Here is a 15,862-nt window from a genome sequence, read left to right on the forward strand (position 1 = left end):
AGGCATATGTTCAGTCGAGTGTTTTATTAGCGTACATTCAAAGGGATTTTATTGTTTGTTATCATGAGTATTCCCAAAATGGGAGTGAAATTGTCTTCTCTTTCAAGGTTTTGGATATTCAGGAACTGTTCGTTAAAATTTTACCTTTAAGGATGATTCGACTGTAACCACTCATATCAAGTAACGTAAAATCAAGAGCAACTACTGACTGAAAATAAATGCTCTGACAAATAATATAACATAAATGAATGAGGCTCCATGCATTGATAGATACCTGCAAATTAAATTTCCATATGCATCTATTTATTTATTATTTCAAACTTTCGTTCCAAGCACAGATATTCTCGTAAAGAACTTGTAAAGAAAGGAGTTTCAGCATGGAGCATTTTGGAACTTAGTAAAATATCTAAAGAGACTTTTATAATTATATGTTTTACATTTTTACTTCTTTGTACGATGTAAAGGAAGTATTGTAACCAAGAAAAATTCCGGGTATCATATTTCAACGAAAATATCCATTTTGACCGCTCTCGAATGCAATTTAACGATGTTTTTGCGAGACATCTGTACATGAGGCAAGAATAAAGGGCTCTTTTCCCCAAACGAATTATAAAACTGATTTAAAATGGATTCAGAAGAGAATTTTTTCGTGGCTTCTGTACGTACGTACGTGCGTATGTAAGTATGTATCTCGCATAAGTCAAAAAAGGGTAGTCTCAGAACGTTGAAATTTTGTCTGTATGAAAGTTTGTTATAGCAAACCTGTAGCTGTGCACCTCCCTTTTTGGTTCCAATCGGCTGCATCAAAAGTATATACCCATAATAGGATATAATTTGGCGCTCGCAGGGGCCCTCTTGGAAAGATCAAAATCAAAATTTACATAAGGCGTGAACATGCCGCCCACCTTGAAATACTATTTCAAAATTCAGTAGTTAAAATTCTGCAAATTCAAAAACACAATACCAGATTAAAATCATGATATAATACTTAATTTATAATACATATGCATTAAAACTCAAATTGGTACTGGACACATTTTTGTAATATTTCTTTTGAGCATGCTATCTGAAGTTTTAATAGTCACAACCCTAACAATATTGTCAAGACCAGGATGTAACTGAGTAATTCTACCCATTTTCCATTTAGTTGGAGGTAAGTTATCCTCGTTTATGAGACACAGATCATTAACTTGAAGATTTTTAGTTGGCAAAAGCCATTTTCGTCTTTGTTGTAATCGACACAGATATTCTTTGTGCCAACGCTTCTAAAATTGTTGAACCATTTTTTGAATATGTTGCCATTTAGTGAGATGGTAAACATTAACTTCAATGTAATTTGGTTCAGGAATACTTGTTAATGATCTACCAAATAAGAAAATGACCAGGCGTCAATGCTGATATATCGTTTGGATCATTAGATAAATTTGGTAAAGGTCGCGAGTTAAGACAAGCTTCTATTTGTGTGAGAAATGTTTCAAATTCTTCATATGTCAATCCCGCCTCACCAATTACTCGCTTTAAATGATATTTTGTTGATTTTATACCCACTTCCCAGACTCCACCCATATGTGGCGCACCTGGAAAGTTTAGATGCCATTTAATGCCATTATCAACCAAATATCTACTAACGTTTTGGTTATAAGTTGCAGATCTAGCAAGTCTTTCAAATTCTCTTTGTCTGCGTTTTGCTCCAACAAAATTGGAACAGCAATCGCTATATATATCACTGCTTTTGCCCCTGTGGAAAATGAACCTCTTAAGGGCTGCAATAAAAACATCTGCTGAAAGATCAGTTACTAATTCTAAGTGAATAGCTCTTGTCGTAAAACAAACAAATAGAGTTATATATGCCGTGAATGACCTAGATCCTCGAACCTTATTTGCTTTAATTTGAAAAGGACCTGCGTAATCCACTCCACAGAGCAAAAACGCAGGAGAAACGCGACTAGATGTCAAATCGCTCATCAATTGATTAGTAACAGATGCTCTAATTCTGCAACACTTTATACATTTTATAACTAAATCTCTGATAACAGCTCTAGCATTTATGATCCAATATTGTTCTTGAATGCAAGATTGCATGAGTTATGCACCTGCATGCAAAAGTACTTCATGGTAATGTCTACGACTGGAGATGAGTTATAATGTGCCTTTTTGGCAGCAAAATGGGATGCTTAAAACCATATGCAAGGTTTGCCTGTCGCAAGCGACCGCCCACCCTGAGAATACCTGAATTATCTAAAAATGGATTTAAAGATAAAATTTTGCTTGTACAGGATAATGATTGTTTTCTGTTTAAAGGGCTGATTTCATTATTAAATTCAACATATTGAACTATTTTAATTAACACATGCATAGCTTTAGTTAACTCACTAGTTTTTAAAAATCCATTTACCTCCTCTCCTGAATTTCTATAGTTATTTACAAACCTCAGACATAATGCTATAACACGTTTAAGTTTGGTGAGAGAGGAATATTTATAAAATAAATCATGAACGTCTTCAAGTGACTGGCAGCAGTTGTTGACTGTAAAGTCCATCTTTGCTCGGACACAGAATCATTCAGTAGTGGTGCAGATGATGCTGGCTGAAAAGGAAATAAATCATGCAATAAATCTGGATTACGCAACCACAATGAAGCAACCAGTACGTATGATGACACACCACGAGTTGCAATATCAGAGGATTAGTATTTCCACTCACATGATGCCACTGTACAGGAGAAGACAAAGTCTGGATTTTTGCTACTCTGTTGGCGACGAACGTCTTCCATCGGCTTGCATGAGATCCTACCCAGGCCAGTACAATAGTGAAATCGGTATGAAAATAAGCCTGTGATATAGGAGTATCCAAAGCTTTACTGGTGAAGTCCATCAATTTAGTGAACAGGAATGCTCCACAAAGTTCCAATCGAGGAAGTGATATGGCTTTTAGTGGTGCAACTCTTGTCCTGGCTATCACCAATTGAACATTGATTTGTGCAGTATCTGACACAGAACGGTAATAAATTGTAGCGACATACGCCTTCTCTGAGGCGTCACAAAACCCGTGAAGTTGAAACTAGTTATCTGATTCCACCAACAAGAATCGTTAAATTTTGATGCTTTTTAATAATATATCTTCTGTAAGTTGTTTCCATTTACATGCAATATCTGGAGGAACCTTTTCATCCCACTGCAACTGATGCTTTCACAACTTCTGCATGATCAATTTATACCGAACTGTGATCGGTGCCAACCATCCAAGAGGGTCAAAGGTCTTTGAGATTGTTAAAAGTAATGTTCGTTTAAGACTTAAGGGATGAAGAAAAACATATCTGAAACTGGATGCCACAGGATACCTAACGGTTTTACAGCATCATCATTGTCTATGTTCAAAGAAACATTTGTTAAGCACAAATCTGGATTAATTGAAGTCAAGACTTCTTTGCTGTTAGTAGTCCATTTTCTTAGAACAAATCCTGCACGTGACAACATCTGATTCAATTGCATTTGTAATTCTATAGCTTCAGTAACTGAACTGGCTCCGGACATGAAATCATCAACGTAGAAGTCTCTAAGGCATGTCTTGGAAGACAAAGGAAAATTATCTGCTTCTTCTATTGCTAACTGCTGTAAACATTTTACTGCAAGGTACGGTGCTGATGCAGTGCTGTAAGTAATCCTATTTAATCGAAAATCCTGAATGGGTTAATGGGTCTATGACCAATTATGACAAAGCACACGCGGGCTATCTGCCTAAGGGAAGGGATGCTTTCGTGGAGGACTTTCTAAGGGAAACTGGCTCGTATGCACGTTATACATGGGGAAAACCACAAATACGCCCATGCAGCCTGCCCATTCGCGGGATTCGAACCTCGAACCGAACTATACCAGTGTTCAGCGTCTCTACCGCTCGGCCGCTGGTGGGACCCGAAATTCTTGAATTGGTTTAAAAGGTGAATCGCGCCAGACTATTCTTTGAAAGTCTGCACCTTGTAGTATGATTTGTCTGTATATTTTCTCAATGTCCGCAGTTATAGCTATTCTGTGGATTCTGAAACGAATAATTAATGTTGTCAGACCAGTCTGTAACTGTGGACCAATCATCAATTTCTCATTAAGAGAAATACCGCTAGAAGATTTAGCAAAACCATCAAATACCACTCGAAATTTATCACCATTTTTATCCGGAACAGAATGGTACGGAAGGTAAAAACTAGAATTAGCTGGAACATGAATTTCGTTTTTTGGAATCAATTCGCTATGACCAAGTTGTTGATAGTCCTCCATAAATTTGCGGTACCGACTGGAAAGAGATTTATTCCTAATAAATTGACGTTCAGTGTGTTGTAAATAATGGACAGCAACATCCCTAGATGACCTACGTTCACTGCTAGAACTATGAAATGAAAACTTTACAACAAATCTACTTGTTGAGTCAAGAGAAAAATTCTGCTTCAAATGATTTTCACACTCAATTTCTTCCTCTGTGTAAGGCTGTACGTACTGAACGTTTCCGAAATTTCTTCTAATTTCCAAAACTTTTCGAGCTGAAATTGAACATTGGTACAACTAGCATAATTAGTATAATTGTTTGTGATACACATTTCGTCTTGTCGATAATGACCCAACTGAATATTGATTCCAAGGCTGTTAATGAATGTCCCGGAACAGTGAAACGTCCATGAAGCATTATCTCGTCAAATACATCTGCGCCTAAAAGAATATCTATTTGGCCAGGCTTTAAGCAATTTGTATCTGCCAACCGCAAGTGTTAAAAGCTGTCAAAACAGACCTATCAACTTGATATGTAGGAAGGTCACATGTAATCTTGGGTTATAATTAATGCATTAACTGAAATGCTTGCATTTTTATAAAATGGTGATGTTACTTGTAATTGAACTGAGCTTGAAATTCCAATTTTTTGCGACTCAGGCCATTTATACTTACATTTGCACTAGTACGCTTTAGCTGCAATAAATTTACACAGCGCTCCCAAATAAATCAGCCCTGGCTATCTGTTTCAATTAACATCCTGCATTTTCATAAATCGCCATTAATATCTTTAACATAAACAACCGCAGTAGGCAATAAAACTGCCTGCGTGACGGGCACCGTGGCGTTATTGCTAGTAATAGCTACTAAATAGCAATAATAATAAGTTGCGAGGGTGTATGAAATTTTTTATCATTTGAATTTTTCGAACATAACACTATATTATGTGGCTTTGAACAAGATTTACATATGCCTCCACGACATTTAAAAATGAGATGCGTTTTACTTTCTTTCAAATAATTAGCATATAATTTATTCCTTTTAATAATATCCCATTTTTCTTTGATAGGGAGTTTTTAAAAGTTATCCCATTTAAATAATTGAGAATGAGAATTGCTCTTACAAAGAACGCATAAATTACCCAACTAGAGTTTGAATTCAGCGAAAGCAGAAATGTTTTCGTTTGTTTGCTTCAACGTCCATTCTCTTAGTGTTCCATGATCAAGTTTTCATTTTAACAGAAAAATAATCATAGTATCCCAATGCTGTATTGGCTGTTTAAGGATTTTTAATGCATCAATACACTGTTGTCTTGTATAAATTAATCTCCGCAAACCTGAAGCTGATTAATGTTTAAGAACAGGCTGTGAAATTAATTTATTCAACGCTGCGTTTGTTATTTCTATTTCGTTCTCATAACGTTCAGTATGCGCTTTCCACACCTTTTCATAATTCGCGTTTGAAATTTGAACTGATTGTAGTAAAACGGCAGCTTCACCTTTCACAGAAAGCTTAAGATATTGCAAATTTTGACTGTCACTTTATTTCCAACACTGGCAAGAAATATTTATTTCCAACACTGGCAAGAAATAAATCCCTAAATGATATCCAATCAACGTAATTTGAAGTAAACGCTGGCAGTTCTAGGCGAGGAAGTTTTAAAGCATTCTCATTAGCATTCTTTACATCTTGACATGAATTAGTAAGTTTTCTTGATTCTTCCTTTAAAGTAATTTTTAATACATCCAATTTGAAAAACAGTTCATGCATTTCTATTTCATACTTATTAAACTCTGCGTCAGAACAAGTACTAAGATGTTATCGTTTAAACTGTTCACTTCAACACCCAATGCACTAACATCATTTTCACACACTTTCAATGACAGAAAAAGAATTTTCTTGAATTTGTAAACTATTTACTTGTGAAATTAAGCGAGTCAACTTACTCTTAATGATTCGCTTTTGCTTTAAAATAGACTCCATGTTTCAGGTGCTATTCTCACAATCCAGACACAAAATAATCCGTTTTCTTTGCACGAAATATCCTTCTATATTAGAACGTTCAAATGTCTTGACACGCCATCCTAACGTATTGCGCTGGCTATCGACGGACCATGTAGAATGTATGCAAAGTAGACATAAACGTTCGTTATTGCGTTTATTGGCCGTGAGAAGAACAAGTTCGTACAATAGTTATAGCATGGCGCTAGCAGGAGCCCTCTTGCAGAGAACAAAATCAAAATTTACATAAGGCGCGAAGAGTGAGCTCAGTTTTTTAATCTTATATGTTGTCAAATTGTGTATTTTTTCTTTAAAAATGATATAATTATGTTATTTTTATCTTCCGATTAATGCCTTTAGTTAATCTGCATACAATAGTTGTAGAATTATGAACACTTCAAATATTGTTTAAGTGGGGCTAAGCCTAATTTTTTTTTGTCATAGCAGCCATATTTGCTTACATTTGAAACTTAGCGGAATAGTGAATTAATTCTTTTTGTACCTTCAGTGTCTTTTTACCGAGTGAGGCCAAAAGAAAACCTTTAGTTTTGGCACCGAAAAATCTGCCTTCTTGCCTGCTGGCCGAATTGCTTGTTTTTGCGAAGAAATGTACGAGTAATTTTAATTACAAAAATTGTTTTCTTTTATTTGTTTTAACTGTATTTAGTGTTTTATGTTTTTCTATATCTTTCAATTTTAATGAAGATTTTTCGAGTTTTTATACATTATTTGCCTTGTTGTGAAGTGAGAATTGAATTAATTGGATGAGAAATGTATCTCGAATGAAATTCGAGGAAAGAATTTTAAATGAAATGCAGGAAAAAGTTCGTATAATTTAATATTCCGTACAAGGAAGTCATGTGATGTACACATCAGACTTTTATTTACCTACTAGGGCGTTTCAGCGGCTACTTTTTACATTGGTGAGCAGCAGATTCAACTATGTTTTTCTAAAAACAACGAGAATTCAAGCAAGATTGCAAGATCTTCTTTGTTGGCAAGCATAGTGCAATCCAGATTATCTGATATAAGGGGAATGAATTCTGGCCAAATGAAAGGAAATATCAAATAACTGCCGAAGATTATTTATTAAATAGGTCAATCACTAAGAGTCACGCTCAATTTTTAATTAAGAGTGGGTTTAACCAGATCAATGTTCTATTTCTTTTATTAAGTGTAAAGAAAACAAGATTTTTTCTTCTCTATTAGATTTAATAACATATAATCTAAAATGGAGTAATTATTATGTTTTATTTCCTAATTTGTTATTCATTATTTTTTTAATGTGCTGAAAGGCGATTTTTTTCCGTTCCGACAAAGGGATTCGTTGGTTAATTCATTTAGTTTACCTGCAAATTAGACCGTTCCGTTGATTAGTTTCGTTAATTCTGCAAGCTCAAGATTTCTTTTTCTAATCTCCATTATTCTCTTTTCACTGAGTTTTCACTGATGCACAATTTTTTTCAAAAATTTTCTTTTTCAAAGAGCATCTGTAGTTTTTATAATTAATTATTTTATTTTCGTACTGAAGTTCATATTCCATAATTGGATCCTTAAGTCGGATTACTATTATGTGAATTACACATCTCACAATGCAAAATTAAGAAAACGTGCAGATGAATTTAAATAATTGCTATTTTAGTCAGGATAACTATGTTCCTTTTGCAGAAAACATGCTGTTCTTTATTATTATTAAGTGATTATTAGTTCCCTGTATTAAGCTGAAATTTAATTGTAAATGATTAAAAAAATGAATAAAGTCAACAACAGATGACGTTTTTACTACGCATGCATATTCACAGAAAACTGAATTTATTTTTCAGCTAGACAATTTATTAGTGATAATTATTATTCGTAAGAAGAACAGAATAACAGTAGAAAAAGTTGGTATCTGAGTTGGTATTTGATACTAAGTTCGTACATATATAAGAGTTGAAAAATATTTTCTCACTTCTTATCTTTCATTACGCTATATATGTAATTCTATGCAAGCGTTTGGCAAATTTAGCAACTGCTTGATTCCTTCAGAGGACTCATTTTTTGGAATGCTGTTTAATTTTGCCATAGGCTCGTACTTTTATGTTGCACAATTATACTTATTAAAATGCGTCTAGAACAAGTAAAATCATTTTTATGCTAATATCGTCACAACAAGCACCAACAATTAACGTTCAGCTTATAGCGCCTCTTGGTTTTCTCAAGCATAAACTAACGAAACACTAAAAGTCTGTGTGAGGAATTATCCTCAAGTCTTAAGTACGGCAAAGTCCAGAGAAGGTTGTAAAAAACCCTTTATTAACTCAATACAATCACAGATGGCACCGATGCTGAAAGAAACCATCACTTTTGGCTGTACTTAAAAAATAACGCTGAACTTTAAATTAAATGCAGAGTTTAAAGTTTAGTCTAACGGCTCATAGGATAATTTAACGCGCAGGATGGCTCTGACTCGTAAAATTCGGCGTAACAAGCCTAATGGCTATAAGCGCTCAACACCACAGAAATTTAATCGCTAGTAAATCAAGAAAGCAACGTGGCCTTCAAGCAGGCATAACATGCTCTAAGATCACTTTCCAAAACCTTTCCATAAATAATACTACTTTCTGCAGTATTTGAATACACGCGCGCTAGTTTCTTGATATTTTAACAAGAAATGAAACGTAGTTTGAAAAAAGAAAAGAATCAAATTAAAGTTGCTTTAAAATAAAAATTAACTGTCAGATAAATGAATCCACACAAGCTACTAAAAGGCGCGATTCCGAAATTCAGTTCTGTGTTGCAAAGTAGCAACAAATATCACTGGGCAAAACCTGTCACTCACGCGCTTAGTCTATGGTTAAAGGTTTTTGAATCTCTTCATGATCTTAAAGTAATCACTTCTGAGATTAGACTTCACTTTAGGAAGAAAAATTAGTCTACACGTGCCACTGGTGAGTAAGGAGCTACAGAACTGCAACCTTTCCTTTGCTAGAAACTGCTTATGAAAATGAAATTGTATGACAGCGACACAACGATATTAGATTTTTAAATAATTATCATATTAAATCAAAATTAAATAAATGTTGTTATATTAAAAATATGGATGAGCCTGCCGATTCTTGCTCAGCTGTTCTGTATTTGGTTGTATGCTGGTAAAGCTTAAGACTGAGATTGGCACATACGTCAAGTCAGTTTCCGTCATTTGCTTTTATATGAGTTAGTGATGATGCCTCATTCTCCTACAGATACGTACAAGTAAACATAATTATAATTTCAAAGCCCTATTGTACACTTCCGTTTTCAATGGCAACAGGTCAAGAAAATAACAATACTTTCTGCTTGGAGTTTCATTTTACGTCTGGTCTTATAAGAAAGTTCAGTTAACTGTCATCTTTCATTCACAGACAGTTTGGTATTTTCAAACTCGCAGTGGGAAGAATCAAGAAAATTTGTTGTATTTACGACTTAGAAAAGGAGTTTCAAAGTGTGACCTCAGAATTTCGATAACCGAACATACAAGTATGTCATTGCATAATTGTTTTCTAGTAACGCTCTTATTTTCTGCTAAAATAGATTCTAAAATTGAAAATGATGTAAAGTTTCTCTATTTTACACAAGGGGCCCAGAAACCAAGTTTCCTCTCAAAAGGTTTTCATGGTCATTGAGAGCAGTCAAAGAATTAACTTGTGGGCAGAGATTTAGATCATTTCATTTCGAGAATACATCTGCAAGGTATGCCGACGTACTTATAAAAGGTCATACAAAAGATGGCGTAAAATTTTATTAAATTCATTTACAAACAAGACATTTTTACAAATCAAGCCCGACCACAAGGGCAGGCTTCGATCACCACAGTTTGAGAAACGCTGCCCTGATTGATTCTCATAGAAGAATTTAAAACCAAAATTAAATTTTCCAAAGCATTTCTAACAACAGTATTTCTTTTTCTAAATTAAATTTGAGTTCTTTGAATCTTATATTGTGCTAACTATGGAAATGAATTCTGCTAAGAAAAAAGTTAAAAAAAGTTAGTTACCGGAGGAAATTGGTCAGGTCAGCATAAATGGTACAAGCATCTCACATATGTGAATTATTACCCGCCAATATTTCCGAAATAGTATTTAGTGGTGTAAAGTAAAGGGTTTCTTCTTAAAGAAAATTCGAATGTTAAATACTGTCAGAATGCTTAGCTGGTAGGTGATAGAACACATCGGGAAATTTGTACAGATCATTAACTTCCAGAGCAAGAAAAGTAAACGGTACTCTTGCCGGGATTCAAATTACAAGTCTTTCTCTTGCCAGCTAGATGTATTGGCCACCTGCAGCAGGAGAACATAAAAGGAGCAATGCCATACTTCCTGATAAATTTAGATCACAGTATTACTTGCCTTACTCAGTCAACGTGCCTTTGCAAATGCAATTCAGAACTTTACATGCCAATCGCATACTACTATCACAACTACTTATTGCACATTAACTAGAACGTTATGACTGGAGACTGGGTAACATTACATAAGCCACAATATGACTGGATGCTGTGTAACATTACATAAGCCACAATGTATCATAATAAACTTAGGTAAAATTATATTTACGGGCACCCCTTGGTGATAATTGGCGGTACATGGACACCAAGTTTGTGCAATTCTTTGACTTGTTATTTTGGCTTTGTGTAACCATGTACACATCGATCTATATTCACTTAAAAAGCCAAAGGTATAACAAAAATATATAATAAAAAGTCCAACAAAAATATATAATCTCAATAAACTATATTTAAAATCAAACAATGAAATAACATAAAAAAGGAAATTCATCTTAGCACTACACAAAGGTTATATTCACTTACCTTATTTACGAATTTACGTGTCTTCAGTCAACCAAAATTCCTTAACAGCATCTAAAAATTTCCTAAAATTATCTGAACTGTAATCTATATACTGGCGTTGCCACATAAATTCAAAAAAATATCCTTCTTAGTGCCGGTATCGTCCGACGTTCGACCATACGCATTTTCTTCCTACAAACAGGACACTTAATAATGGCTACTAAGTAAACCTTCATTTACACACCAGTTACTCCTTCGCGCAGGGTAGGGCAAACGCACGCTTATCGCGGAGCCCCGCAGTGTCTTACGCGAACGTCTGTCCAGGGCCGGGGGCTTTTTTGCTATTAAGCCTAAATCCATGAAATTTCCGATTTATTGTTTAATAATTCTCTATAGAGTATTTAAACCGCTTATGCTTTATAGATATTTTTATATATACTTTAATTACCTTAGTTCTTGTTTAAATGCATATTTTACACATTTTATTTTCATTACTCACCATTTTATGACTTTTAACATTATACATCTGAAAACAAAATATATTATTTAAAATTTTCTTTTCGTATGAAAAATTTGAAAACAGGGATCTACACACAGTCCTACGTTACATTCCTTGCACTCGTAATAACGACATTGATGATGAGGACATTAATTAATTAAGGATTAATGATGATGAGGACATTTCGGACATCTGTATGCCGACATGCCGACGTACTCGGCATACAGATGTCCGAAATGTCCTCGTCATCATTAGATTCGCCAGATTCTTTATGATCAGAATATATCATAGTATCACTATAACTACTATCAGAATCTGTTTCAGAATCAATATCTGAAATATTTTGCACCATTTCTGCTATTTCATGCTCTGTTAAACATTTTCGACGCTTCGACATTGCAACGGTAACAACAGAAAGAATTCACGTCTAACAAGATCTAATTATTTTCTAAAAACTGGACTGCAAACCGAAATACCCAACGCTTTAGCGAAAATAAAACTTCTCTACTTACAATAAACAACTACCACGTGCGAATTTAAAGAGACGTCATAAATCACGCCATTCGGAAACATTTATTTCCCCTTTTGTTTATATAATCAAAAACACGTGTATGTGAGTCATGCTTCTCTCATTTCGAGTAGAAGGTTTAATGTACATGTATCGGAAACCATATGGACATACAGTGCCATCTTGTGGCAGAAATTATAGTTTTTAAAACGTTCCAGGACACTGGCACAAATACATGACAGTCGGGGCTGAACGGGAAAATGCTCTGGCACGCCTGCGTGTCGGCCGGGAAGTGAGTGTGTTCGTTGCTGGCACGTAGACGTGACAATCGGCGAGAAGGGGAATGCTTTTTTCCTTTTATTCCAAATCGTACAGACACTTCAGATTAATCTTTCAGCCATTTTACCGTGTAAACCACAAAATAACAACGTACTTCTTATCCAAAATCCGACACACACGTTCCAGATCTTTTCCCATCATTAAAATTGACGCAATCACGCAACTAATTACGTCATAATAAAGTTTCCATAACATTCAACTACTCAGGTTACCTTAAATGAAACAACTTAGCGATAATCCAAGGGGCATCCTTAACTCTACTCAACCTAAACTTATTTTTGCGAATCCATTCAAAGAATTCGTTCCTAAGTGCAACGTTTTACTTAAAAACTTGAAGATATTCTGAACTCCGATTTGCTCGTAGATTAACTGCTCAGCAGGAGAAAAAGTTTATGGCAAATATTTAATGAGCAAAAATAGATCTATTTCTATTTGTTCTTGTTGCAGACTACAACCTAACTGCATAGGAGTATTAGCATGTGGAAATCCGGCGACCAACCAGAGAGTGGATTTATAAAGCGGGTTCACATGTTGGATTCTGAGATGAGAATCAGCTTTTACTTTGCAATATTTGAGAAATTCATTTGATCCCTAAAGTCACATACCAACTTCAAGAGCACCGAGGCCGCAGTGGCGCAATTACCACTTTTTCTAAGAGATGGCACTACTAGAGGATGGCAAACATGGAGTCAGTGGCAGGCCAGCCCAATCGAAAAAACTGCATTATATTTTATAAATCAACCTGCGTATTTCAGCCAGCCATTTTTGTTAAAACATTCAGTAATTGTGCGCAAACGTGTAATTAATAGACTATTGCTATTTATATGCACTTAGAAATTTAATTGTAATATCTCTCTCTGATAGTGCAATTATCGTTTAATTAACTATAAAACGTTAACGTTCTTTTTTGGTATAACTATAACCAGAAAACATTGCTGTTACATTTATTAATTGAGACACTGAAGAAGGAAAACATGAGAACTAGTTTTTCCTATGAAAAAAATGTAAATCAATATATGTGTAATTGCGTTAAAATTCATTTTCTTGCAAAAGGACGTATATCATTGCACAAAAGCAAATTTGTATAAAAAGTAGCATTAAAATCTTGTTTATTGTAGTTGCTCGTCATTGAAAAGAAGTTTATGAAACGTGAATTTAAGTATGTTTCCACTGAGTAACATTTAATCTATTGGTCATTTCGAAACACATACTTGAAGGTTATTTTTCATTTTTTAGTTTTTCCAATTCTCTTTGGAAACTTTCTACTCCAATTTACAAACAAAAAGAGACACGTTTTAATTTCTTCCTATTAGACTTACTTTTGTTAAAAATCAAATAAGAAATTATCACCACAAACTCTTTCCAGAATTCTTGCGAACTATTTGCGCTTTTTTCCATCCTAATTCTCGTTGTGAAAAGAGTCATCATGCCATCGGTTGCCGGGTGCTAAGAGGAATGCTCTTTGTACTCACTCCTCATTTTCCGCTTCACCTTCAAATGCCCTTACCAAAATGGAATTTCGAATAGTGAATGAATGAAGTCCTTGAACAAACTGTGGCAATGACTGCGAGCAGCAATCCTTTGGAAACCAGAGGAGAGACTTACCAGCATTGAATAAATACACCCACTCAATAATTTCAGGAGATGCACTTTTTGCTCTGATTTTTATTTTTCTTCTCTCTCTAAAACAGAGGTTCTTAACCAGGAGAGAATTCAGTATCAGGGGGAAATGCTGTCAACCTTTCATTTAACAGTTTTGCATTTAGTTCTGCATTAGTTACCTAAAAAAAGTATTTTTGTTCAAGTTTTGATATTTATCAGCATTTTCTGTACTTTTTGTTGTTTAATTAATAAAACCTGTTAAAAACCATGTAAATCTAAATAAATGTATACGCTATTTTTCATGTTTAGGAAAGGAAGGGAAAATGAATTTCTGAAAGGGGTGCAGTGCTGAAACGGGTGCATGGAATAAAAAATATTGAGAACCCCTGCTCTAAAATTTCTCGCTAAGAAAAATATGCTAACCAACGAAATTCTAAAATTTGTGAAGAAATTCACTTTTTTCATACATATTTTAGAATTCTTTTCCAGAAAAATTTATGCAAAAAGTATCAAATATCAGTCTTAACTACAAAATTAGAAGTGTGGTAGACAGCAAGGATCAAGGAACAGAAGTAAGTAAATAATAATAATAGATAAAACAATATATATATGTGAGTAGCAGGAGTGCAACAACTCAACACAACGAACGGCATTGCAGTGAGACGAGAGATGGACGAGGGAAACGAAAGAGAACAGTCATGTTTTCGACTAAGACGTATTAATAGATGGCGAAGCTGTTAACTTCTCAATTATAACTCTTTCTTTCATTTGTAAATACTCATCACTGTATCTCCATCAATAACTAAATAAATACTTAGTCACCTAAATGTGTGTCGTCAGCGTAGAAATCCCCTAGACGCCGAGTTTACATGGGCGCTTCGACCGGTTCTTCTTCAGTAAAGGTAAGCTGATCTTTAAGAATCAAATAAAGCATATTGTAAATTTAATTTTGATGAAGTGAAATTAAAGAATCTTTGAATTCAATTTTGATGAACTGAAACTATATTTTTACCGTTAGAACGTATTGTGTTCAAACCAGAACTTTTGCTTTCGAAATCGAAACTCAATATTCATTTTATTGTATAAACTTGTTTCTCACTTGTGTTCTCCGAAATAGTTAAGTTGTGACAATGTCAGCTTTAAATGATATACCACATATCGCTAAATCCTTAAAATCACCTTCCACGAAAGCAATTAAGCTACTACATAAATTTAAATTTGTGTTTGGTCAAGAAGGCGACCGAGCAAATCTCAAACGACTTCGTGAATTCACAGGACTCGATAACTCTTTTCACACTGCCGAAGTTAAGGAACGTTTATTAAATATTTTCTCTCTGGCTGATCTAATTTCGATTCTTAATGTTCTGAATTTAGAATGTGCCATTTCCGCTGATGAATGTTATACTACAAATGTGAATGCTTTAACTAATTTCGATTTGCTATTAGAAAATGCTATTTCCGATTCTGATTCTAACAGATTTTGAAACCACTACGCAGTCAATTACTTGTTCGACCTTGGCAGCTAGCCAAAACGCGCAGACTTCCAGCTCTAGTATTTGTTTACATAAACGCATCATACGCCTGTCATGTCATCGCTGGTAAATGAACAACAATTCAGCATAACGTTTCGTGATTTATACGAATGTATTAAACCTTTTGATGGTTCTTCTGATAATTTAATTGAATCTTTTTTAACTGACACAAAAGAATTATTTGAACTGACAGAATTACAAATGATGTTCACAAGATTATATTCACCAAAAAATGCTTATCAGGCTCTGCTAAAACTTTTGTAAATTCTTTACACGGTGTCAAAACTTTTACTACGTTAAAAGAATATTTGTTAGAAGA

General features: G+C 34.5%; 1 protein-coding gene across 3 annotated transcripts in view; it reads left to right on the top strand.

Moving 5' to 3' along the window:
* The window catches only part of LOC118201087 (putative serine carboxypeptidase CPVL), a 542,277-nt gene that overhangs the window by 265,630 nt on the left and 260,785 nt on the right, over positions 1–15,862 (top strand). Inside the window, exon 1 of one of the 3 annotated variants that reach the window (XM_085813268.1) lies at positions 14,689–14,913. The exons of the other annotated variants lie outside the window; for them this stretch is intronic. Within the exon in view, the coding sequence (XP_085669394.1) occupies positions 14,881–14,913 (33 nt within the window). The 5' untranslated portion in view covers positions 14,689–14,880. Of the gene's footprint in view, positions 1–14,688; positions 14,914–15,862 lie in introns of those variants that run through there. 3 annotated transcript variants of the gene reach the window in all.

This window comes from Stegodyphus dumicola, chromosome 3 (assembly GCF_044657685.1).
Source record: "Stegodyphus dumicola isolate Sdum_Otavi_A_Nest chromosome 3, ASM4465768v1".
In the NCBI taxonomy this organism is placed as follows: domain Eukaryota; kingdom Metazoa; phylum Arthropoda; class Arachnida; order Araneae; family Eresidae; genus Stegodyphus; species Stegodyphus dumicola.